The 25,353-nt window shown below is 45.1% G+C and overlaps 1 protein-coding gene across 3 annotated transcripts in view; it reads left to right on the top strand.

Annotated features, from left to right (window-relative positions):
• osbp2b (oxysterol binding protein 2b) overlaps positions 1–25,353 on the top strand; it is a 364,368-nt gene that overhangs the window by 139,402 nt on the left and 199,613 nt on the right. For 2 of the 3 annotated variants that reach the window (XM_072247657.1, XM_072247658.1), the window contains exon 1: positions 22,071–22,330. The exons of the other annotated variant lie outside the window; for it this stretch is intronic. In XM_072247657.1, the coding sequence (XP_072103758.1) occupies positions 22,252–22,330 (79 nt within the window). In that variant the 5' untranslated portion in view covers positions 22,071–22,251. Of the gene's footprint in view, positions 1–22,070; positions 22,331–25,353 lie in introns of those variants that run through there. 3 annotated transcript variants of the gene reach the window in all.

A 25,353-nucleotide genomic window follows, 5' to 3' on the forward strand; every position in this document is an offset into this window, starting at 1 on the left:
GGCATTGACAACAAACTGATTTATTACCTGATTTCAGAGTTCTTAAGTTTCGGCTTTGTTTTCCTCACTACAGTAAGTTAATAAGCAACACAGTCTTGGGGAGAGGCTCATTATAAAAGATCCACGGTGCTCAGTAGAAGACAATAGTTCTATGACAATAGTTAACCTTATTTAGACAAGAGGGCGTTGATTCTCACTGAACCAGTGCCAAGCAAGTGTGCAGTACTGTGCAAAAGCCTCAGGCACATATATATAGCTATGGTGCCTTAGACTTTTGCACAGTGCTGTTTTTGTCAATGTGGAGCGGAGACCGAGTTTGTAAATCTGATGGGAAAAAAGGATGTTGGGAATGGTGAGGGTGGAGTGCTGCGGGAGGGGTGTGAGACAGGTGGCAGAGAAGGAGTGCTGGGGTGGGGGTTGGTGTTAGTGCAGACATACCCATCCCTGAGACACCAGGCAAGATCATTTAATTCCAAACAATTGGTTTATTAATCATTGCAGCATATCTCTCTCCCTTCCCCCTTTCCCAATCATGATTCCCCTCTTCCTAACACCTTCTCACACTCAGTCCACAAAAAAGATCCATATCATGAAATTAGTCTATTTTTGTGGCAGCAAGTTACCACAGTACTATGCAAAGGTTTTAGGCACCCTAGCGATACGGTGTATGCGTCTAAAGTTTTTGCACAGTGCTGTAAGTGGGATTGCCAGTGCACTGCTGTCTATTTTGTGCTTCCGGACCAGATGAATTTCACTCCCTCTTTGTCATTTGCTTTAATTTTTTTTTACATACATATAATGTTGCACCTTAGCAAGAGCTTTCTGTGAATCAACATGCATTATCTATTGTTTTCCTTTTATGCACACAGCAAACCTTTACCAAAACTTCTTGCTAGCAATGACTCTGGTTCAGTCCTGACCTGTAATGCTCCCTGCAGGGAGTTTGCGATCACATGCTTTCCCCCAATCCCTGGTTTCCTCCTGCATCCTAAAGACACGTGGTTTAGTAGCTTAGTTGCCTACAGAAAATTGCTCCTAGTGTAGGTAGGTGATAGAAGAAGTGTGAGAGATGATGGCCATGTGATAGAGAATAGGCTACAGGAAGATATGTGTTATGTTCCAGTGATTGGGAGAGTCCAGAATGTGAGAATTGGCTATGTCGAAGCTAGAAGCCTATCCTCCGTAATGTGTACTCAATTAAAAAGTCTGGCATCCATCTCTTTTTACTTGATCTCAGCACCACGAGTAGCAATGCTAGACCTTACAACACAGAATCAAATCATCTGGCCGAACTAATTTGTCTTGGCATTTAGCCTTCAAATGAGCAAATAGACCTGTTCTCACAACCTTTCACATATAATCTTTCTGTAGCCACTGACTGATTAAAATTTCTAAATGTTCATTATTTTGTGCTATATTGGGCCTTGCAGTTACAAAAAAAATCACAGATGGACCATTTTTCTTTGTCACTCCTTATTCTCCTTTATAAGACCATAAGTGCATGAGCATACACTTTCCAACATTATATTTCATTTGCCACTTCTTTCCCCATTCCCCTAAACTATCTAAATCTCTGCAGGCTCTCTGTTTCCTCAACACCGCCCACTCCTCCACCTATCTTTGTATCATCGGCAAATTTAGCCTCAGGTCCATTAATCCCATAGTTCAAATCATTGACGTGCATCGTAAAAAGCAGCGGTCCCAACACCGACCACTGTGGAACTCCACTGATAATTGGCAGCCAACCAGAATAAGATCCGTTTATTCCCACTCTCTTGTTTTCTGCCAATCAGCCAATGCTCCACCCATCCTAGTAAATTCCCTGAAATTCCATGGGTTCTTATCTTGCTAAGCAGCCTCATGTGCAGCACCTTGTTAAGGGCCTTCTGAAAATCCAAGTACACCACATCCACTGCATCTCCTTTGTCTATCCTACTTGTAATTTCCTCAAAAAAGATTGAAGTAGGTTAGTCAGGCAGGATTTTCCTTTCAGGAAACCATGCAGGCTTTGGCCTATCTTGTCATGTGCCTCCAGGTACAACGTAATCTCATCCCTAACAATCGATTCCAGCAACTTCACAACCACTGATGTCAGGCTAACAGGTCTATAGTTTCTCTTCTGCTGCCTCCCACCCTTCTTAAACAGTGCAGTAACATTTGCAAAGTTACTCCACTTTGATACAGTGTCCAATCCCAAATGGTTGCAGTAGAATCAGTACAAAAGAGAAAACAGGATCTTTCATGTCCACCCGAAGAACAGATGGATTTGTGGTTTAACATTTCACTTGTAACCCTGCAGAGCCCCTTAATACTGCAGTGGAGTGTCTATCTTGCTGTTGTGCTGGATTAACACTTCGATCCTTTGATTGGCTCGAAAGGTACTTATGATGAGAAAAGGCTGACAATTAATATGTTTCTTTTTTCTTGTTTCCTTTTGTTTATCATGAAGCGTCAGGTTTTCTTCCTCTTTTTGTTGACATGGACTATATTTAACTATTACGAGGGGTGATTGGTAAGTTCGTGGCCTAAGGTAGAAGGAGTCAATTTTAGAAAATCTAACACATTTATTTTTTCCTACATTGACACACTTAGTCCAGCGGTCGTGGAGCATATGGATCCCTTCTTTGAAGAAGTCGGCGTCTTGGATCTCCAGAAGTAGTCCACAGCAGGAGTGATTGATAAGTTGGTAGCCTAAGGTAGAAGGTTATTAACTTCAAACTTTCCACATGATCACTCAAAGAGTTGAACTGCACGTGCATGTAACAAGAGCTATATAACTCATCTCCTTCTACTGTGGGCCACGAACTCAATCAATCCCTGCTGTGGACCACCTGAAGGTCCAAGACACTCTCATTACATGCTTGTGCAGTTCAACTCTTTGAGTGATAATGCAGGAAGTTTGAAGTTAATAACTCATCTCCTTTTACCTTCAGCCACGAACTTATCAGTCACCCCTGCTGTGGACCACTTCTACAAAGAAGAGATCCATATGCTCCACGACCGCTGGACTAAGTGTGTACATGTAGGAGGGGACTATGTTGAAAAATAAATGTGCTCGGTTTTCTAAAATTGACTCCTTCTACCTTAGGCCACAAACTTATTAATCACTCCTCGTATGTTATCAATTCCATTTTTAAACTACTACTTCTACTATTTGATCTAGAGTTTGTGTCAGCCAACACCTTTTTGTTGACTAATTCTTCTCAAATCTATTTTCCATTGTGAGTCTAGTTGTTTGTTTACTGCTTCCAAAGTCTTATTTTCTTCTGGTCACTAGCACTTTGTCATTTAACATCAAATCTGTCCTTCTTCCTGGATAAGTTACACTCCAATTAGGAAAGCAACCCTAAATGCATTTTTCTCCTCTCAGCTTTGAATTCAAGCCAGTGCAATCCTGAGGCACCCTTGGGTAATTGATGTCTCTTCATTAATGCCAGTAAATCGTTATAAATTGCTTATAAATCTCTTCCTTGTTTTCTTTCCCACTATTCATTGGTATGTAATATACTCCCAATGTAATAATAGAAGCCATTTTTTTTCTTAACAAACGTAGAATTTGTCTGAAAGTTTTACTCTTTGGCTCCAATTGTGCACTTAATTAAGAAAACACTGCTTATCATAGGCAGGAAAGTTCAGTTCTTTTTCCTCTTAGGGATTCCTAGGGGTTTGAGGATGACTTGCTTCCCTGCATATGGATTCTGAGGAGGCTGATGAGACCAAAATGATGACTGCCGTAGCTGGGGCAGGAGGTGATGGATATGAGGTTGGTAGTATGGAGTGTGGTATGCTCCCTCTGCTGCCTACAGTGGGACTAGATACTGGTAAGGAATGGACCTGACATCCTGCCTTCTCAATTTTGAGTTTTCATAGTCCATGAATTCCCATGAGCTACACTTTTTCAATCAGGATTTGAGAATTTCTTCAGTGGTATGTTGGGAATTTGATTGCAAAAAGCTATGGACAGCAATGATTGTAAATGTAATGACGGGTACTGACTGCGGCAGCTATGGTTCTGTTGTTGTAGTATGTACCATAGTTGCACCCTTTATACAAGATGAGTGTGATCACTGATTGTGATAGTGGGAGAAGTGATTTTGGAAGCTGATAGTGGGAGGGATGATGGGAGGGGTCACTGAATGTGAAGATGTGATGGCAGGTGGGCCATTGATAGTGGAAGGTGTGATGGGGTCACTGATAGTGGAAGGTGTGATGGGGATCACTATGGTGGAAGGTGTGATGGGGATCACTGATAGTGGGAGTTGTGATGGGGATCACTATGGTGGAAGGTGTGATGGGGGTCACTGATAGTGGAAGATGTGATGGGGGTCACTGATAGTGGAAGGTGTGATGGGGTCACTGACAGTGGGAGTTGTGATGGGGGTCACTATGGTGGAAGGTGTGATGGGGAACACTGATAGTGGGAGTTGTGATGGGGATCACTGATAGTGGGAGTTGTGATGGGGATCACTATGGTGGAAGGTGTGATGGGGGTCACTGATAGTGGGAGTTGTGATGGGGGTCACTGATAGTGGAAGGTGTGATGGGGATCACTGATAGTGGGAGTTGTGATGGGGGTCACTGATAGTGGAAGGTGTGATGGGGATCACTATGGTGGAAGGTGTGATGGGGGTCACTGATAGTGGGAGTTGTGATGGGGATCACTATGGTGGAAGGTGTGATGGGGATCACTATGGTGGGAGTTGTGATGAGGGTCACTGATAGTGGGAGTTGTGATGGGGGTCACTATGGTGGAAGGTGTGATGGGGATCACTATGGTGGGAGTTGTGATGGGGATCACTATGGTGGAAGGTGTGATGGGGATCACTATGGTGGAAGGTGTGATGGGGATCACTATGGTGGAAGGTGTGATGGGGGTCACTGATAGTGGAAGGTGTGATGGGGATCACTATGGTGGAAGGTGTGATGGGGGTCACTGATAGTGGGAGTTGTGATGGGGATCACTATGGTGGAAGGTGTGATGGGGGTCACTGATAGTGGAAGGTGTGATGGGGATCACTATGGTGGAAGGTGTGATGGGGATCACTGATAGTGGGAGTTGTGATGGGGATCACTATGGTGGAAGGTGTGATGGGGATCACTATGGTGGAAGGTGTGATGGGGATCACTATGGTGGAAGGTGTGATGGGGGTCACTGATAGTGGGAGTTGTGATGGGGGTCACTGATAGTGGAAGGTGTGATGGGGATCACTATGGTGGAAGGTGTGATGGGGGTCACTGATAGTGGGAGTTGTGATGGGGATCACTATGGTGGAAGGTGTGATGGGGATCACTATGGTGGGAGTTGTGATGAGGGTCACTGATAGTGGGAGTTGTGATGGGGATCACTATGGTGGAAGGTGTGATGGGGATCACTATGGTGGAAGGTGTGATGGGGTCACTGATAGTGGAAGGTGTGATGGGGGACACTGATAGTGGGAGTTGTGATGGGGATCACTATGGTGGAAGGTGTGATGGGGGTCACTGATAGTGGGAGTTGTGATGGGGGTCACTGATAGTGGAAGGTGTGATGGGGAACACTGATAGTGGAAGGTGTGATGGGGATCACTATGGTGGAAGGTGTGATGGGGGTCACTGATAGTGGGAGTTGTGATGGGGATCACTATGGTGGAAGGTGTGATGGGGGTCACTGATAGTGGGAGTTGTGATGGGGGTCACTGATAGTGGAAGGTGTGATGGGGATCACTATGGTGGAAGGTGTGATGGGGGTCACTGATAGTGGGAGTTGTGATGGGGATCACTATGGTGGAAGGTGTGATGGGGATCACTATGGTGGGAGTTGTGATGAGGGTCACTGATAGTGGGAGTTGTGATGGGGATCACTGATAGTGGGAGTTGTGATGGGGATCACTATGGTGGAAGGTGTGATGGGGGTCACTGATAGTGGGAGTTGTGATGGGGGTCACTATGGTGGAAGGTGTGATGGGGATCACTATGGTGGAAGGTGTGATGGGGATCACTGTGGTGGAAGGTGTGATGGGGGTCACTGATAGTGGGAGTTGTGATGGGGATCACTATGGTGGAAGGTGTGATGGGGATCACTATGGTGGGAGTTGTGATGAGGGTCACTGATAGTGGGAGTTGTGATGGGGGTCACTGATAGTAGGAGTTGTGATGGGGATCACTATGGTGGAAGGTGTGATGGGGATCACTGATAGTGGAAGGTGTGATGGGGATCACTGATAGTGGGAGTTGTGATGGGGATCACTATGGTGGGAGTTGTGATGAGGGTCACTGATAGTGGGAGTTGTGATGGGGATCACTATGGTGGAAGGTGTGATGGGGATCACTATGGTGGAAGGTGTGATGGGGGTCACTGATAGTGGAAGGTGTGATGGGGATCACTATGGTGGAAGGTGTGATGAGGGTCACTGATAGTGGAAGGTGTGATGGGGATCACTATGGTGGAAGGTGTGATGGGGGTCACTGATAGTGGAAGGTGTGATGGGGATCACTATGGTGGAAGGTGTGATGAGGGTCACTGATAGTGGAAGGTGTGATGGGGATCACTATGGTGGAAGGTGTGATGGGGGTCACTGATAGTGGGAGTTGTGATGGGGGTCACTGATAGTGGGAGTTGTGATGGGGATCACTATGGTGGAAGGTGTGATGAGGGTCACTGTGGTGGAAGGTGTGATGGGGATCACTATGGTGGAAGGTGTGATGGGGATCACTATGGTGGAAGGTGTGATGGGGGTCACTGATAGTGGTTGTGATGGGGATCACTATGGTGGAAGGTGTGATGGGGATCACTATGGTGGGAGTTGTGATGGGGGTCACTGATAGTGGGAGTTGTGATGGGGATCACTATGGTGGAAGGTGTGATGGGGATCACTATGGTGGGAGTTGTGATGAGGATCACTGATAGTGGGAGTTGTGATGAAGGTCACTGTGGTGGAAGGTGTGATGGGGGTCACTGATAGTGGAAGGTGTGATGGGGATCACTATGGTGGAAGGTGTGATGGGGGTCACTGATAGTGGGAGTTGTGATGGGGATCACTATGGTGGAAGGTGTGATGGGGGTCACTGATAGTGGGAGTTGTGATGAGGGTCACTGTGGTGGAAGGTGTGATGGGGGTCACTACTGTGGGAGGTATGATAGGGGATCACTGATATTGAGAGGTGTGATGGGTGTCATCGATATTGGGAGGTGTGCTGAAAGTCATTGATAGTGGGAAGAGTGATTTGGGGAGCTGAGTGTGGAAGGAGTAACTGAGTGGGAGTGGGGATTGTGGGAGGTGTGATACCATTCTGATTACAGGAATTATGCGTGTCCTGTTCAATGTTATGTGCTGTTCAAATGGCTTTAACTCTGTGTTGTGTTTGGTGATGGCGAAGGATCGGTGCTAAATCATTGCTGCCGGCTCCTTTAATTAATATTTTGCTGGAATAGCTTTGTGCTCGTCGCTTAGGAGAGTCTTACTGTTGGAGTTACCAATAGAGTCATGGCCCAGAAAGATACATGAACTGTGGTTTTCCATGGGACTGCAGGATTGAGGTGCACGATGGAAGTGAACTTGCCACTACGTAGAGTAGAGTTGCTAAATCAAGTGATGGAGATTGGAAGTGATGAGGGTGGGAGAATCAATCTCAGTGTTGGTCAGAAGGGTTGGGGTTTGGACCCTTGATGATACTGTACTAATGACACTAACCGAGCACCAGTACACACGTCTTGTTAACACATCTTAAATCCTGTCCTGGGATCATGCCTACAGTATCACATTCTCATGCTGGCTTTTTGTATGGATACTACCTTATGTTTGTACTGTGTGGCAGTTTAGGATGCTTTACTATGTTCAAACCACTGTATTATATCATCTGTCTGATGTTAAGTGGTTTCCTTTTATGATGTAAACTTTCATTCTCATTGCAATTGTTTTCTCTGCTTTATTATTTTCCACTAAAACTAACACTGCACAGCATTTATTTGAGGCCTTATTCTCCCAAGCACTAAGCACTTTTATAAGATTACTGGAGTATAAAGTGTAGAAGTTACGCTTTTTTTTTGTGTGCCATACTCTGCCAGAGCCTCGGCTGTAAGTGGTCCCCCACGTTCTTCTCACAGCACAGTTTTACTTTTACGAGGCCAAGTTGCGAGCTCAACACTCAACCTGGCACAGGTGGAAAGAGCACCCGGGAGCAGCCCGACTGGGTTCGAACTCGGGAACCTTCGCTCCAGAGCCAGCCTAGAGGTTACTCTACATGTGCACAAAGTCTCATTCAGAATACTGTGAGTCACTTCGGGCACAGTTTTGAGAAGAAATTTCCCAGAACCCATTAATTTCCCACAACAGCTCTGCTCCAAAGTTTAAATAATTCAGAGATTGTAAATATTCAAGCTATATTCCTGGAATTTAGGAGGGTAAAGGTGATTCCTCAACTTATTAAGTGGAACTGATGGTGTGGATGGAGAAACTACTTCTAGTGATTGGGAGAGTCTAGCATATGAAGGATTGTCTAAGGAACAGTTGTAAGCCTTTCCAAAGTTATGAGGTGGATGGAGAAACAATTTCCAGTGTTTGCAAGAGTCCAGGATGAGACGGATTATTTAAGGATCAGTGATAAGCCTTTCAGAAGTAAAGTATGGAAGGGCTGATAGACTTTCTTCCAAAATGATTGGAAGTCAAATGTCAATAGTAAATCTGATGCTTTTTGATCCTGTTAACCAACAAAAAAGGGCAGCATTTTGTTAACAACACACATCAAAGTTGCTGGTGAACGCAGCAGGCCAAGCAGCATCTGTAGGAAGAGGTGCAGTCGACGTTTCAGGCCGAGACCCTTCGTCAGGACTAACTGAAGGAAGAGTGAGTAAGGGATTTGAAAGTTGGAAGGGGAGGGGGAGATCCAAAATGACAGGAGAAGACAGGACGGGGAGGGATAGAGCCAAGAACTGGACAGGTGATAGGCAAAAGGGGATACAAGAGGATCATGGGACAGGAGGTCCGGGAAGAAAGATGGCGGGTGGGGGGGGGGGACCCAGAGGATGGGCAAGAGGTATATTCAGAGGGACAGAGGGAGAAAAAAGAGAGTGAGAGAAAGAATGTGTGCATAAAAATAAGTAACAGATGGGGTATGAGGGGCCTTAGCGGAAGTTAGAGAAGTCGATGTTCATGCCATCAGGTTGGAGGCTACCCAGACGGAATATAAGGTGTTGTTCCTCCAACCTGAGTGTGGCTTCATCTTTACAGTAGAGGAGGCCGTGGATAGACATGTCAGAATGGGAATGGGATGTGGAATTAAAATATGTGGCCACTGGGAGATCCTGCTTTCTCTGACGGACAGAGCGTAGGTGTTCAGCAAAGCGGTCTCCCAGTCTGCGTCGGGTCTCACCAATATATAAAAGGCCACATCGGGAGCACCGGACGCAGTATATCACCCCAGTCGACTCACAGGTGAAGTGTTGCCTCACCTGGAAGGACTGTTTGGGGCCCTGAATGGTGGTAAGGGAGGAAGTGTAAGGGCATGTGTAGCACTTGTTCCGCTTACACGGATAAGTGCCAGGAGGGAGATCAGTGGGGAGGGATGGGGGGGACGAATGGACAAGGGAGTTGTGTAGGGAGCGATCCCTGCGGAATGCAGAGAGAGGGGGGGAGGGAAAGATGTGCTTAGTGGTGGGATCCCGTTGGAGGTGGCGGAAGTTACGGAGAATAATATGTTGGACCCAGAGGCTGGTGAGGTGGTAGGTGAGGACCAGGGGAGCCCTATTCCTAGTGCGGGGGCAGGAGGATGGAGTGAGAGCAGATGTACGTGAAATGGGGGAGATGCGTTTAAGAGCAGAGTTGATAGTGGAGGAAGGGAAGCCCCTTTCTTTAAAAAAGGAAGACATCTCCCTCGTCCTAGAATGAAAAGCCTCATCCTGAGAGCAGATGCGGCGGAGATGGAGGAATTGCGAGAAGGGGATGGCGTTTTTGCAAGAGACAGGGTGAGAAGAGGAATAGTCCAGATAGCTGTGAGAGTCAGTAGGCTTATAGTAGACATCAGTGGATAAGCGGTCTCCAGAGACAGAGACAGAAAGATCTAGAAAGGGGAGGGAGGTGTCGGAAATGGACCAGGTAAACTTGAGGGCAGGGTGAAAGTTGGAGGCAAGGTTAATAAAGTCAACGAGTTCTGCATGCGTGCAGGAAGCAGCGCCAATGCAGTCATCGATGTAGCGAAGGAAAAGTGGGGGACAGATACCAGAATAGGCATGGAACATAGATTGTTCCACAAACCCAACAAAAAGGCAGGCATAGCTAGGACCCATTTGGGTGCCCATAGCTACACCTTTAGTTTGGAGGAAGTGGGAGGAGCCAAAGGAGAAATTATTAAGAGTAAGGACTAATTCCGCTAGACAGAGCAGAGTGGTGGTAGAGGGGAACTGATTAGGTCTGGAATCCAAAAAGAAGCGTAGAGCTTTGAGACCTTCCTGATGGGGGAATGGAAGTATATAAGGACTGGACATCCATGGTGAAAATAAAGCAGTGGGGGCCAGGGAACTTAAAATCATCGAAAAGTTTAAGAGCGTGAGAAGTGTCATGAACATAGGTCGGAAGGGATTGAACAAGGGGTGATAAAACAGTGTCGAGGTATGCAGAAATGAGTTCAGTGGGGCAGGAGCAATCTGAGACAATAGGTCGGCCAGGACAGGCAGGTTTGTGGATCTTGGATAGGAGGTAGAAACGGGAAGTGCGGGGTGTGGGAACTATAAGGTTGGTAGCAGTGGATGGGAGATCCCCTGAGCAGATAAAGTCGGTGATGGTGTGGGAGACAATGGCCTGGTGCTCCTTAGTGGGGTCACGATCGAGGGGTAAATAAGAGGAGGTATCCGCGAGCTGTCGCTGTGCCTCGGCAAGGTAGAGGTCAGTATGCCAGACTACAACAGCACCCCCCTTATCGGCGGGTTTAATAATAAGGTTAGGATTAGTGCGGAGGGAGTGGAGAGCAGAGCGTTCCGAAGGAGTGAGGTTGGAAAGGGGACAAGGTGCGGTAAAGTCGAGACGGTTGATGTCCCGTCGGCAGTCAGCGATAAAGAGATCCAGAGCAGGCAGAAGACCAGAGCGGGGTGTCCATGAAGAAGAGGAGGGTTGAAGACGGGAGAAGGGGTCATCGGTGGGGGTGGAAGAGTCCTTGCCGAAGAAGTAGGCTCGGAGACGGAGACGGCGGAGGAAAAGTTCCGCATCGTGGTGAACACGGAACTCGCTGAGGTGTGGGCGAAGGGGGACAAACGTGAGGCCCTTACCGAGAACAGAGCGTTCTGCCTCCGACAGTTGAAGGTCGGAGGGGATGGTAAAGACCCAGCACGGATGAGAGCTGGGATCAGAGGGGGGAGGGGGGAGGCTGGGGGTGTCAATGGAGCGGGGAGGGTTGGGGTGAGAGGAAGATGGAGCCTCTGAGGGCCCAGGAGCTGACGGTGGGATCTGAGGGAGACGGGATTGCAGAGTGGTGATGGGGGAAGGGGAGACAGGAGTCACAATAGCAGCCCGTAAAGACCCGGCCTGGAGTTCAAGGCTGGCGTCGCAGTTGGTGGTTGCGCAATCGCTGTGAAGGTGTCCATGGTCGTTGCTGGAGTCCGGGTTTTGAATATGCCCTGAGGTGTTGGAGCTGGCGAGATCAATGGCAGGAGCCGCAATCTGAAGTTCATGCCTGCTAGCGTCGGGGTCGGCAGGCTCTGGAGTCCGTAGATGTAGGATCTTGCCATCTTTGCCTAACATGACAAAGTCAAAAAAACGGCGATTGCAGGCGTGAATCTGACGAAGGATGAAATGACGGGTAGGACCATTACAGACGGCGAAGAAAGTGTCCCGAAGGTGTGGAAGGGTCTGGAATAGGGACACCAAGTATCTCCTCATGGCGGAGAGAGTCGCCTTCAGAGCTTGACGGGAGAAGTGGCGAGAGGCAGAGTCAATAAAATGTGAGTACCTGGGATCCTCAGAAGGTCCAAATTGAGAGGCTTGGAAACGAATTCTAAAGCCAACTGGAGTAAGTTGGTGACGGAGGCACGTTCCAAGAAAGGATATATAGCTGTGATAGCGAGTCTGAGTCAAAGTGTGGTCGAAAAGTTGAAGAGTCGAAGAAATTACAGATGGGGAGCAGTGAGAGATGGTTTCACTGAACTCCCGTCGAAGAGAGGATCTAAACTTCTTCGGTGTAGGCATCACCGGAAGAGGCTTCGCAGTAGTGAATTTAAACGCAAACAACAGGAATCCTGCAGATGCTGGCAATTCAAGCAACACACATCAAAGTTGCTGGTGAACGCAGCAGGCCAAGCAGCATCTGTAGGAAGAGGTGCAGTCGACGTTTCAGGCCGAGACCCTTCGTCAGGACTAACTGAAGGAAGAGTGAGTAAGGGATTTGAAAGTTGGAGGGGGAGGGGGAGATCCAAAATGATAGGAGAAGACAGGAGGGGGAGGGATAGAGCCAAGAGCTGGACAGGTGATAGGCAAAAGGGGATACGAGAGGATCATAGGACATGTCTCCGCCGCATCTGCTCTCAGGATGAGGCTTTTCATTCTAGGACGAGGGAAATGTCTTCCTTTTTTAAAGAAAGGTGCTTCCCTTCCTCCACTATCAACTCTGCTCTTAAACGCATCTCCCCCATTTCACGTACATCTGCTCTCACTCCATCCTCCCACCACCCCACTAGGAATAGGGTTCCCCTGGTCCTCACCTACCACCCCACCAGCCTCCGGGTCCAACATATTATTCTCCGTAACTTCCGCCACCTCCAACGGGATCCCACCACTAAGCACATCTTTCCCTCCCCCCCTCTCTCTGCATTCTGCAGGGATCGCTCCCTACACAACTCCCTTGTCCACTTGTTCCCCCCCATCCCTCCCCACTGATCTCCCTCCTGGCACTTATCCATGTAAGCGGAACAAGTGCTACACATGCCCTTACACTTCCTCCCTTACCACCATTCAGGGCCCCAAACAGTCCTTCCAGGTGAGGCAACACTTCACCTGTGAGTCGACTGGGGTGATATACTGCGTCCGGTGCTCCCGATGTGGCCTTTTATATATTGGCGAGACCTGACGCAGACTGGGAGACCGCTTTGCTGAACATCTACGCTCTGTCCGCCAGAGAAAGCAGGATCTCCCAGTGGCCACACATTTTAATTCCACATCCCATTCCCATTCTGACATGTCTATCCACGGCCTCCTCTACTGTAAAGATGAAGCCACACTCAGGTTGGAGGAACAACACCTTATATTCCGTCTGGGTAGCCTCCAACCTGATGGCATGAACATCGACTTCTCTAACTTCCGCTAAGGCCCCATCTCCCCCTTGTACCCCATCTGTTACTTATTTTTATGCACATATTCTTTCTCTCACTCTCTTTTTTCTCCCTCTGTCCCTCTGAATATACCTCTTGCCCATCCTCTGGGTCCCCCCCCCCCCCACCCGCCGTCTTTCTTCCTGGACCTCCTGTCCCATGATCCTCTCGTATCCCCTTTTGCCTATCACCTGTCCAGCTCTTGGCTCTATCCCTCCCCCTCCTGTCTTCTCCTATCATTTTGGATCTCCCCCTCCCCCTCCAACTTTCAAATCCCTTACTCACTCTTCCTTCAGTTAGTCCTGATGAAGGGTCTCGGCCTGAAACGTCGACTGCACCTCTTCCTACAGATGCTGCTTGGCCTGCTGCGTTCACCAGCAACTTTGATATGTGTTGCTTGAATTTCCAGCGTCTGCAGAATTCCTGATGTCAGCATTCCGTTAGACTGGCTATGATCTAATGCTGTCCATGTCATTTTAATAACCAATGTGCAGAGGGTCAGAGTCGTTTCCTTATTTTTCACAATTTGAAATTTCGTCTGCTTCCCTCCCCCTCCCCAGATATAGGAATTAACCTCACATTTGGCTACATTAAAATTCAGCTTTAGTAATATTGCATTATAATTTAATGAATTTTCCTATCCCTACAAATTGCTGGCAAACTTCAAGTGACTTCTTATCCTGTCATCAAGGTCCATTGGAAGGAACGAAGAATACCTAATCAATCCATGCTGGTTCACTCTGACTAGATGAAAATTTTTAGATGATCATGAACTCTATCCATAGTTCCTGAACTTTCCCATCATCAGATGTTGAGTACATGTCCATAACATGCTGACTGGCTTTCTCCCCACAGATGCAGCCTTATCTGCTGAGCATTTGTTTTTATTTTAGGTTATCAGTGTGTGCACTGTGTTTGACTTTCATATACAATATCCTAGTTTTCTGTCCTATCTTTCTAAATATAAGAATATGCTGGAACGATGCGCCGACTTTGCCTGTCCTCTTTTATATGTTAAGAAGCTGGTGAAGAAATCTTGTAATGTAACTCGGGAGCCAGTGCACGTTGTACAGATTATCTTCCTGAGATTATCGGTGAGGAGCTCTGCCTGAATGATTAAAAAGGACGGCTCACCAGGAATTCTGCTACAACTTCATTGATTATTGTTTTGGAAAATAAACTGCATTTTTGCACATTTTTAATGTTTCCCTTCCTGCATAAGTGAAATAATCAAATTATCTGGTGTTATATTGATACCATGGGCTGAATCCAGAACAGGGCTAAACATCCCCATACTTATAAATTTCAGTGTTAACTATCAGTTCCAAGCTCCGGGGTTCCTGCAGGGCATCAAAGAACAGACTCTTTACAGAGCATGCACCCTTTGCCTTGATCCCCTGGGAGGAACAGTAGTGGATTGTGAGGTGGTGTGTGTTAATGTTGTGCATCATTGGATGTGAGCTGAATCACCAACATGGAAATATCCAATAGAACCCTGTGCAATGGACTACTGGTTATAAACAAAATACTGAAGTCAGACAGCTATGCAGTTTGAAGTGCAAACAGAAAATGCTAGAACCATTGAGCAGGTCAAATTCATACTCAGTAAATTTATTATCAAAATATGTATTTGTCACCTTGATATTCATTTTCCGGAATTTACAAGAAAATAAAGAAATACAACAGAATTTATGAAATTTCTATCTACATAAACAAAGACTGACAAACAACTGATGTGCAAAAGACAAATATGAAAAAATAATATTGAGAACATGAGTTGTAGAGTCCTTAAAAGAGAGTGTGTAGGGTGTGGATTGAGTTCGGAGTTGAGGTGGGTAAAGTTATCCACGCTGGTTCATTCAGGAGCCTGATGGTTGTAGGATAATAATTGTTCCTGAACCTGGTGGTGTGGGACCTGAGGCTCCTATACATCCTGCCCGATGGTAGTAGTGAGAAGAGAGCATGGTCTGGATGGTGGGCGTCCTTGATGATGAATGCTGCTTTCTTGAAGCAGCGCTCCTTGTAAATGTACTCAATAGTGCGGAGGGCTTGGCCTGTGATGGACTGGGTGGTATCCACTACTTTTTGTAAACTTTTCTGTTCCTGGCAGCATTTGTTCTAATTTAACAATCCCAGATCTGAAATGTTAAGTATTACTGCTTCCACTGGTACTGCCTGATCTGCTGGTGTTTTCTGCATTTTCTGTTTGTATTTCATATTTCCATCATGTGGATATTTTTCCAAGCCATCCAATTTGATCTAAACAGTAGAATGATAGCATGTACCAGCTTGCATCGCGTGATAGTTCATGTTGAGGCAGCACAATCACTCAGTACTTGGTGCTTCTTCCTTACAGCTCCAGACACTTGGGTTCAATCCTGACCTCAGATGCTGCCCATGTAGACCATGTTCTCTTGGTGACTGCATGGGCTTCCCCTCGGTGATCTGGTTTCTTTTCACAGCTCGAGGACCTGTTTCTGGGTTAACATTGTAATTTATGTATAGCTATGTGGCAGAGGAACCAACAGAATACAAGGTAACCCTTTAGATGAGGAGGACTTTCTTGAACCAGAGTGTGGTGAATCTGTGGAATTCATTGCCACCAATGGCTGTGGAGGTTGATAGGCTTTTGATTAGTAAAGGTGTCAAAGATTAATCAGAAAAAGTAGGAGAATGGGATGGAGAGAGAAAATGAATTAGCCATAATCAAATGGTGGAGCAGACTTGATGGGCCAAATGGCCTAATTCTGCCTCTATGTTTTATGATCTTATGGAAATTGATTTGCACGTGAGAGGGACTGAATTGCAGTGGTACACGGCAATGGAACTGATGTGGTTCTACTTTTGGCACCTAGCGCCCACCCGTTGGGCTGAATGGACTCTTGTGTGACAGTAAAGTTCAGGATCACGTTTAATATCACTGGCAAACATTGTGAAATTTGTTGTTTTGTGGCAGCAGTACAGCATGATAAAAACTATAAACTACAATAAGAAACAACAAATTTCACAACATATACTGGTGATATTAAACCTTATTCTGAAATATATTTTTAAAATAAATAAATAGTGCACAAAGAGAGCAAACTGACTATTGAGATCGTGTACATGGGTTCATTGCCCATTCAGAAATCTGATGGCGGAGGGGAAGAAGATGCTTCTGATATGTTGAGTGTGTGGTGTGTGTCTTTAGGTTCCTGTACCTTCTCCTGGATGGTAGCAATGAGAAGAGGGTATGTCCTAGTGATGAAAGTCCTTAGTGATGGTTATCGCCTTTTCAATATGTTCGCGATGCTGAGGAAGCTGGTGCCCATGATGGAGATGGCTAAGTTTGCAACTTTCTGTAGCTTTTTCCGATCTTGTTTCGTGGCCCCTGCATAATGCTTTCCATGGTACAGCTGTAGAAATTTGCGAGAGTACACAGTAGGTAGGTACCAAATTTCTTCCTGAATGTCCTAGGAAAAAGCATAGAGCATGCAGACAAAGGAAGAATAAGGTGCTGATGAAAATGGGATTTCCTCTTCAGGCAAGGAACTTTCAGTGCCTCCTTTCGAGCCAAGTGGTGAATTTTACAGGAAAATGTTATGAAAAATCTGTTGAGATGAAAATGCTGATCAGTAATATCTTACGGAATTCGTGAGCTGAAAAAATAATAACTGTGAGGAATGTTTCTGTAATACAGAAAGGGATGTCTACATTTTCAGCCAGTTTTATTGCTCAAGCTTTCTATGCATTACCATAGGTTATGAAGTGAATCGTCATCATAGAAGTCTCTCATATGGATCTGGGCAGCAGAATATATGTCATAAAGAAATGGAACAATACAACAATAATATAAGCAAAGAATCAAGTTCAGTTTCCAAATCATAGGTACTGTATGTGATCCAAAATGCAATTATACTGGTCACACCAACGCAAATACAAAGAGAGGTCAGAGGCTGGGCGAGTGCCTGACTTTCCAATGCTATTGCACATATCAGGGTCATGATTAATTGAATCTAACTCCATTTGAAAGTTACACCAGCCTTTTAATGCCAGAATCTGAATCAAGTTTATTATCACAGGCATACGTTGTGAAATTTATTGTTTTGTTGAAACAATAGAATTTTGCCATGTGCACGCCAACAAAATACCTCACAATTATGAATGCTTTTACTAAATTTCCCCTGGTTTCTCTTGTCTCTTCAGCAAATCCTTAAACCCTAACACTGTTCTGCTGAAGCTCATATGAGTCACAGCAAAGACGTCCTCTAAGATATGATGCCCAGAATTAGACCTGATATTCCAGCTTAGAGCAAAGCAAGGATTTACAAAGGTTTGCATGAATTTTATAAATCTCTCCAGAGGTAAGCATGCAAAACAATCAGAATGTGATGTAAACATAAATTCACCCAGCAGTTAGCAAAAGTATTTTCCCCTTACAGCATGTAGTATTTAGGCGTGGTGGTGTTGTTTGTCCGGATATCATATAAGCAGGGATATGAAACAGACACTTGTATTATAACACTGTTGGTGATTTTAGGGCTGCCATGTAGTTTTTACCATTCGTAATACAGTCAGGGAGGAGCGGAGCAGGTGGATGGGTAGCACAGTGACGCAACAAGTAGTGTTACTGCCGCACAGCTCCAGGGCCCTTGGTTCAATCCTGACCTCTAGTGTTATCCATATGAGCCCAACCTCTTAGCAACATCTCCACTAACTGTTCTGGCACTCTGGTTCCCATCCCCCTGCAACTCTAGTTTAAACCCCACAGTGCAGCATTGACAAACCTTCCCACTAGGATGTAAGTACCCTCCAGTTCAGGTGCAAACTGTCCTTTTTGTACAGTTCTCACCTTCCCTGGAAGAGAGCCCAATGATCCAAAAATGTTACGCCCTCCCTGTATCCCTCCATGTATTAAACTGTATAATCTTCCTAGTTCTGGCCTCACTAGTACAAGCACGAGTAGCAATCCTGAGATCACAAACCTGGGGGTACTGCCCCTTAACTTAGTACCTAACACCCTGAACTCTCTATGCAAAATCTCGTCATTCGTCCTACCTGTCACTGGTACCTATATAGACCATCACTTCCGGCTGTTCACCCTCCTTCTTAAGAATGCTGAGGACTTAATCTGAGATATCCCGGACTCTAGCACCGGGAGGCAAGGTACCATCTAGGAATCTTGCTTTCACCCACAGAACCTCTGTCCATTCCCCTGACTAATGAATCTCCTATCACCACAGCATGCCTCTTCTCCCCTCTTCCCTTCAGAGTCACAGAGTCACAGAGGCAGGCTCAGTGCCAGTAACCTAACCAGTACGACTTGTGATTCTCCCTGTGGCCACACATGTTAATTCCATGTCCCATTCCCATTCTGATATGTCTATCCACGGCCTCCTCTACTGTCAAGATGAAGCCATACTCAGGTTGGGGGAACAGCACCTTATATTCCGTCTGGGTAGCCTCCAACCTGGTGGCATGAACATTGACTTCTCTAACTTCCGTTAATGCCCCACCTCCCCCTCGTACCCCATCCGTTATTTATTTATTCTCATTCTCTCTCTCTCTCTCTCTGTCTCTCCTTTTTCTCCCTCTCTCTCTCCCTCTCTGTTTTCTCCCTCTGTCCCTCTGACTATACCCCTTGCCCATCCTCTGGGTTTTTCCCCTCCTCCCCCTTTTCCTTCTCCCTGGGCCTCCTGTCCCATGATCCTCTCATATCCCCTTTGCCAATCACCTATCCAGCTCTTGCCTCCATCCCTCCCCCTCCTGTCTTCTCCTATCATTTTGGATCTCCCCCACCCCCTTCCACTTTCAAATCTCTTACTATCTCTTCTTATCTCTTCTTCCAGTTAGTCCTGACAAAGGGTCTCGGCCCGAAACATCAACTGTACCTCTTCCTAGAGATGCTACCTGGCCTGCTGTGTTCACCAGCAATTTTTATGTGTGTCACTATGACTTTCCCCTGTTAGGTAATCCCATGCTCACTGCCCCACCCCCCGACAGAATCCAAAGTGAAATACCTGTTGTCGAGGGGAATGGCCACAGCGGTACTCTTCACTAGCTCCTTAACCCCTTTCCCCTTCCTGACTGTTACTCTGTTTCCTGTGTCCTGCACCTTGGTGTAACTACTTCTCTATATGTCCTATCTATCACCCCTTCAGCCTCCCGAATGATCCAGACTTCTAGTTCCAGCTCCAACTCCTTAACACGGTTTATTAGAAGCTGCAGTTGTATTTGTCAGGGACACTGGACATCTCCCTGCCCTCCCACATCCCACATCCCACATCCCACAAGAGGAGCATTTTATTATCCTGGCTGACATCTCTATTGTCCTAGCTGAGCAGATATAGAGAAGAGAAGGGAAAAAACTTGAGCTTTTCTTTCCTTTTCTTTTCTCTGAGTGAAGCCTCTCTTCAATGAAACCTCGAAGAGCTAAAGCCTCAAGATCACCACTCTGACTATGTCCACTCTGACAACGGCCACTGCCTTCTTTTAATTTGCTCTTACTAATTAATCTCAAATACCAATTGATTGCTGGTCAAAGCTCTTTTTTGCTGCTGCAACCCACTGCTGCCTACTTATCCTTGGGCAGTGGACCTGATTGAAGTCCCCTCCTCTCCAAACATCTGATGTCTGGACTGGCCGCTGGTCATATCTCTTTTTCCCCTAATAAGACCTGATTTTCTTAATACCTTGAATGTGCTTAACAATTGAACCTCCATGGTTTTCTTCAAGATTCAAGATTGTTTGTCATTTTTGAGTACATGAGTGTAAAGGAGAGCGAATGATTGTTACTTTGGATTCAATGCAGTATAAAAAACACAGAGTAAGTGTAAGAGCACAATAAACATAAATATAGAAGTATTTCTATAAAACACAATGTACAATTAACTGTTGAGTGTGGCTGTATATACTTAAGATGGCCTTATATACACTTAGTGGCCACTTTATTAGATTCAGGAGGTACCTAATAAAGTGGCAAATACACTGAGTGTAGCCTCTGTTCTTCTTTCCCTCACTTTCTTCCTTTCAAATAGGTTCGGACGTTTTCTCCCAAAGCATAGAAGGGTGAGGGTAACCTTATAGCAGTGTATAAGACCATGAAGAGACACACAGTGCTTTATCCCCAGATTAGGGGAGTCTAAAACTCGAGGACATATATTTAAGGGGGGGGAATATTTTAAACAAACCTGAAGAGGAAAGCTTTTCACTCAGAGGATGCAGGTATATGTAATGTGATGCTAGAGGAAGTGGTAGAGGCAGATAAAATTATAATGTTTAAAAGGCACTTATACAGGTGCATGGATAGAAAAGGTTTAGAGGAGTAGGAACCAAACGCGGACAAATTGGACAAGATTGTACAGATTTCTTGTTGGATAACTCTGTAACTGTATGAAAAAAGTGTTACCATTGAGGAGCTTCAGGATGAGAAAGTTGACTGCAGCTGATATAGCTCTTGTGTTGAAGGTAAATTGATTAGACAGGGAAGGTCAGCATTCCTGCCCTGCAACCTAGTGCATGGTCTCTTGTTTCCCCAAACTGCTTATCTACACAAGCAAGCTTTGATCAGTTTCTGACATCATGCCGCAGTCTTTGCAGAAGCAAGCATAATCACATCCCTAGCTCCTCTTCGGTGATTCAACACAAGCCCTTGTTTGCAGATTTAAACTTTCACTCTGTCCATCTATTTCCAACCGCTATCTCATCAGCTTTTTTTAGATCGTGCTTAGCTCTTCAGACAGCATGCATATCTTGTACAGCAAGGATGTACGTAATAATAAGCAATTATATGAGTCCATCCCGACCCTCTGTATACACAGTGCATTGTCCTATATTGTTCTTTTATATTTTAGTCTGTAATGTGTATCCAGTCTCTCAAAACCAGAATCAGGTTTATAATCACTGACGTATGTCATGAAATTTGTTGTTTTGCAGCAGTAGCACAGTGCAATATATAAAATATGCTATAAGTTACAGTAAGAGATATATGGAAAAAAATTAGTGTAAATTTAGAGCAACAATGGTGATGTAGTATTCATGAATTCGTGGGTCATTCCAAAATCTGATAGCGAAGGGGAGCAAGTTGTTCCTAACATGTTAATTGTGTGCCTTCAGGCTCCTGTGCCTTCTCTCTGATGGTAGCAATGAGAAGAGGGCATGTCCTAGTGGTGGGGGTCTTTAATGAGGATGCTGCCTTTTAAAGATGTCCTCAGTACTGGTGAGGCTAGTACCCATGATGGAGCTGGCTGAGTTTACAACCCTCGTAAGCTTTTTCCAATGTTGTGCAATGGCTCCTTCATACCAGACAGTGATGCAGACAATTAGGATGCTCTCCACTGTACCTCTGTAGAAATCAATGACCTGACCTGCAAGTGTTTCTGAAGGATTCTCAATACTCTTCTCTCTTTGCACTACTTATATAATTTGACTTCTTTACTATGTATACTTCTTACAGTAACTTACAGTTTTTATTATTATTTATTTCAATGTATTGCTGCCTCATAACATCAAATTTCATGGCATATGCCAGTGATATTAAACCTGATTCTGATTCTGATGTAAGCTGTATGAGTCCCTAATTACATATAACTCACTTGCTCGTATCCATTTACCATGTAGAACTACCTTAATCCGATTGGTGTATGGTTTAAAACTCATTTCAAAAGATCTGTTGATCTCCTTAAGAGAAAATGGAAGTGTTTTCGATTTTATCCAGTAATATTGAAGAGGATTGTGTGGTGCTGTTATGGTGTGTTCAGTTTGGATCACAAGGGGTTAAGTGCTGGCCCATGCTGTCGAGTAAGCAGCAGTGCATTGTGGTATGGCAACCTGCGGGCCGATAGTGGTGCAATGAGTGAAACAAAAAACGTGGGTGAATACCCAGTGAATGGAACACCCTGCCGCTGCAAGGACTGTGAGCAATGTATCCTGCCGAATGAGAAGGCCGCTGGGTTCCGTGCTGCTGTACAGCTCCGCTTCATTGACCGACACTGTTGAGGGGGATGAAGGGCAGAGGCTGCTGGGAGACCGGATCCGCTCGCTCGTTCTGCAACTCCGGCTGCCTGAGTAAATTGAAGAGGGGTTAGTGGCCTTGCAGTGCTTCTCTTTACCAGAAAACCTGGCTTGTGAATAGAAGCCATGGTCGTACTCATCTTAAAATCTGTACAGTCAGCAGTCAGAATTGTAATTGTAGTGTACAGCTCTGGATCAGAATAAAATTAAGTAATATAATAGTTCTTAGACTCACTCGAGGGAACACGATATGAATGCATGCTATCAACTATAAATATCAGGGTCATTATCATGTGTGTATGTCCCATTTGTTTTAACAGTCTGTATCGATCTCTCTATCATTATTCATTGCAATGAGTGAGGGACATTCCTTCAGTAAAGATGTTAGCTGGTAGGACAGGAATTTTGTCTGTTGTCATGAAGTGGTGTTTTTTCATTCATGAACTAATACAGCTGTAAAAAAAATGTGACAAGGATTAACAAAAAAAAATCAAATGTGTGACCTATTGAATGATCTTATTGAATGCCGTTAGCTTCAGGGTAATTATGGAGAAGGATAGGTCTGGTCCTCGGGTTGAGGTTCTAAATTGGAGAAAGAGCAATTTAGATGGTATCAGAAAGGATCTGGCAAGTGTGAATTGGGACAGGTTGTTTTCTGGCAAAGGGGTACTTGGTAAGAGGGAGGCCTTCAGAAGTGAAATTATGAGAGTACAGAGTTTGTATGTTCCTGTCAGAATAAAAGGCAAGGATAGCAGGTTTAGGGAACTTTGGTTTTTGAAGGATATTGAGGCCGTGGTTAAGAAAAAGAAAGAGGTACATAGCAGGTATAGGCAGGTAGGAACAGATGAGGTACTTGAGTATAAGAAATGCAAGAGAGCGCTTAAGAAGGAAATCAGGAGGGTGAAAAGAAGGCATCAGGTTGTTTTAACGGACAAGGTGAAAGATAGTCCTAAGGACTTCTACAGATATGTTAAGAGCAAAAAGATAACAAGGGACAAATGTTCCCCTGGAAGATCCGAGTGATATTCTACTGTATGTTTGGGGCCAAGGGAGATGGGGGAGATCTTAATTGGATTTTTTGCATCTGTATTTACTCAGGAGATGGACACAGAGTATATAAAAGTGGGGCAAAGCATCAGCGAGATCATAGACCCTACACAGATTACAGAGGATGAGGTGTTTGTTGTCTTGAGGCAAATTAGGATGGAAAAATATCAGGGGTCTGTCTTGGACCCTGTGGGAGGCTAGTGCAGAAATTTCAGGGTCCCTGGCAGAGATATTTAAAATATCCTTAGCATGGGTGAGGAGTCAGAGGATTAGAAGATAGTTAATGTTGATCTGTTATTTAAGAAAGGCTCTAAGAATGAGCCAGGAAATTATAGGCCAGTGAGCCTGACAACAGTAGTGGGAAAGTTATTGGAAGGTCTTCTAAGGGACCAGATATTATAAGGACTTGGGACTGATTATGGATAGTCAATATGGCTTTGTGTGGTGTAGGTCGTGTTTAACCAGTTTCATAGAGGTTTTGGAGGAAATTACCAGGAAAATTGGTGAACTCAAGGCAGTGGATGTTGTCTACATGGACCTTAGCAAGGCCTTTGACCAAGTCCCACAAGGGACGCTGGTCAAGAAGGTTCAGTTGTTCGGCATTCAAGATGAGGTAGTAAATTGGATTAGACATTTGCTCTGTGGGAGAACCTAGAGAGTGGTACTAGATGGTTGTCTCTCTGACTGGGGGCCTGTGACAAGTAGTGTGCCACAGGGATCGGTGCTGGGTCCATTGTTGTTTGTCATCTACATCAACGTCATGGATGCTAATATAATAAACTTGATCAGCATATTTGTGGATGGCACCACGAGTAGGAGTATTGTGCATAGTGTGGATGACTATCAAAGCTTGCAGTGGGATCTGGGTCGGCTGAAAAATGGCAGATGGAATTTAATGCAGTCAAGTGTGTGGTGTTGCACTTTGAAAGGACCAAGCAAAGCTTACACAATGAGTGGTAGGGCACAAAGGAGGGTGTAGAACAGAGGGATCTGAGAATACAGATCCATAATTCTTTGTAAGTGATGTCACAGGTAGACAGTATTGTAAAGAAAGTTTTTGGCACATTGGCTTTCAGAAATCAATGTATTAAGTACAGGAGCTGGGATGTTATATTGAAATTGTACAAGACGTTAGTGAGGCCTAGTTTGGAGTTCTGGTCACCTAGCTACAGGAAGGAGGTAAACAAGATTAAAAGACTGCAGAGAAAGTTTACAAGGATGCTGCCAGCACTTGAGGACCCGAATTATATGTAAAGATTGAATAGGTTAGGACTTTATTTCCTAGAACATAGAAGATTGAGCGGAGAATTGATAGAGGTATACAAAATTATGAGGGCTATAGAAAGGCTAAATGCAAGCAGGCTTTTTCCACTGAGGTTGGGTGAGACTAGAGCTAGAGGTTATGGGTTAAGGGTGAAAGATGAAATATTGAAGGGCAACTTCAGGGGGATATCGTTCACTCAGAGAGTGGCGAGAGTGTGGAACAAGCTGCCAGCGCAAGTGGTGGAATCAGGTCCAATTTGAACATCTAAGAGAAATTTGGATAGATATGTAGATAGTTGGGCGATGGTCCGGGTGCAGGTCAACGGGACCAAGCAGATCAATGGTTCAGCATGGATTAGATAGGCTGAGGGTCCTGTACCTGTGCTGTAGAATTCTATGACTCTATGATATAATGTCTTATTTCCTTTTTCATAGGTTGGGACTTGTATTGATACCTCACGCGGGTACATCACAGCGTTAGCTTTTTTCTTGGTAATTGCAGGTACTCCATACTGGCTCTGCCAGATATATTTGGTTGGAAATTAAACCAATCTGTGCATTTTCAGTGTATCATTTATGGATAAACACAGTTTGGGGCTTTTTGGTTCAAACTTTCAGTTGTTTCCAGTTCGGTAAATTTCCCCAAGTACTGAGGTGGGTTTGTCTCAGTGCGTCCAAAGTTTGCCTTCGTAATATGTGGATCAGTGATGTCCCCCAATTTGTAGTATCTATTTCCTTGTTCGCTGACTGTTCAATATGAAAACTTGAACCAAAGTTTCTCA

This window comes from Mobula birostris, chromosome 31, assembly GCF_030028105.1.
Source record: "Mobula birostris isolate sMobBir1 chromosome 31, sMobBir1.hap1, whole genome shotgun sequence".
NCBI lineage: Eukaryota > Metazoa > Chordata > Chondrichthyes > Myliobatiformes > Myliobatidae > Mobula > Mobula birostris.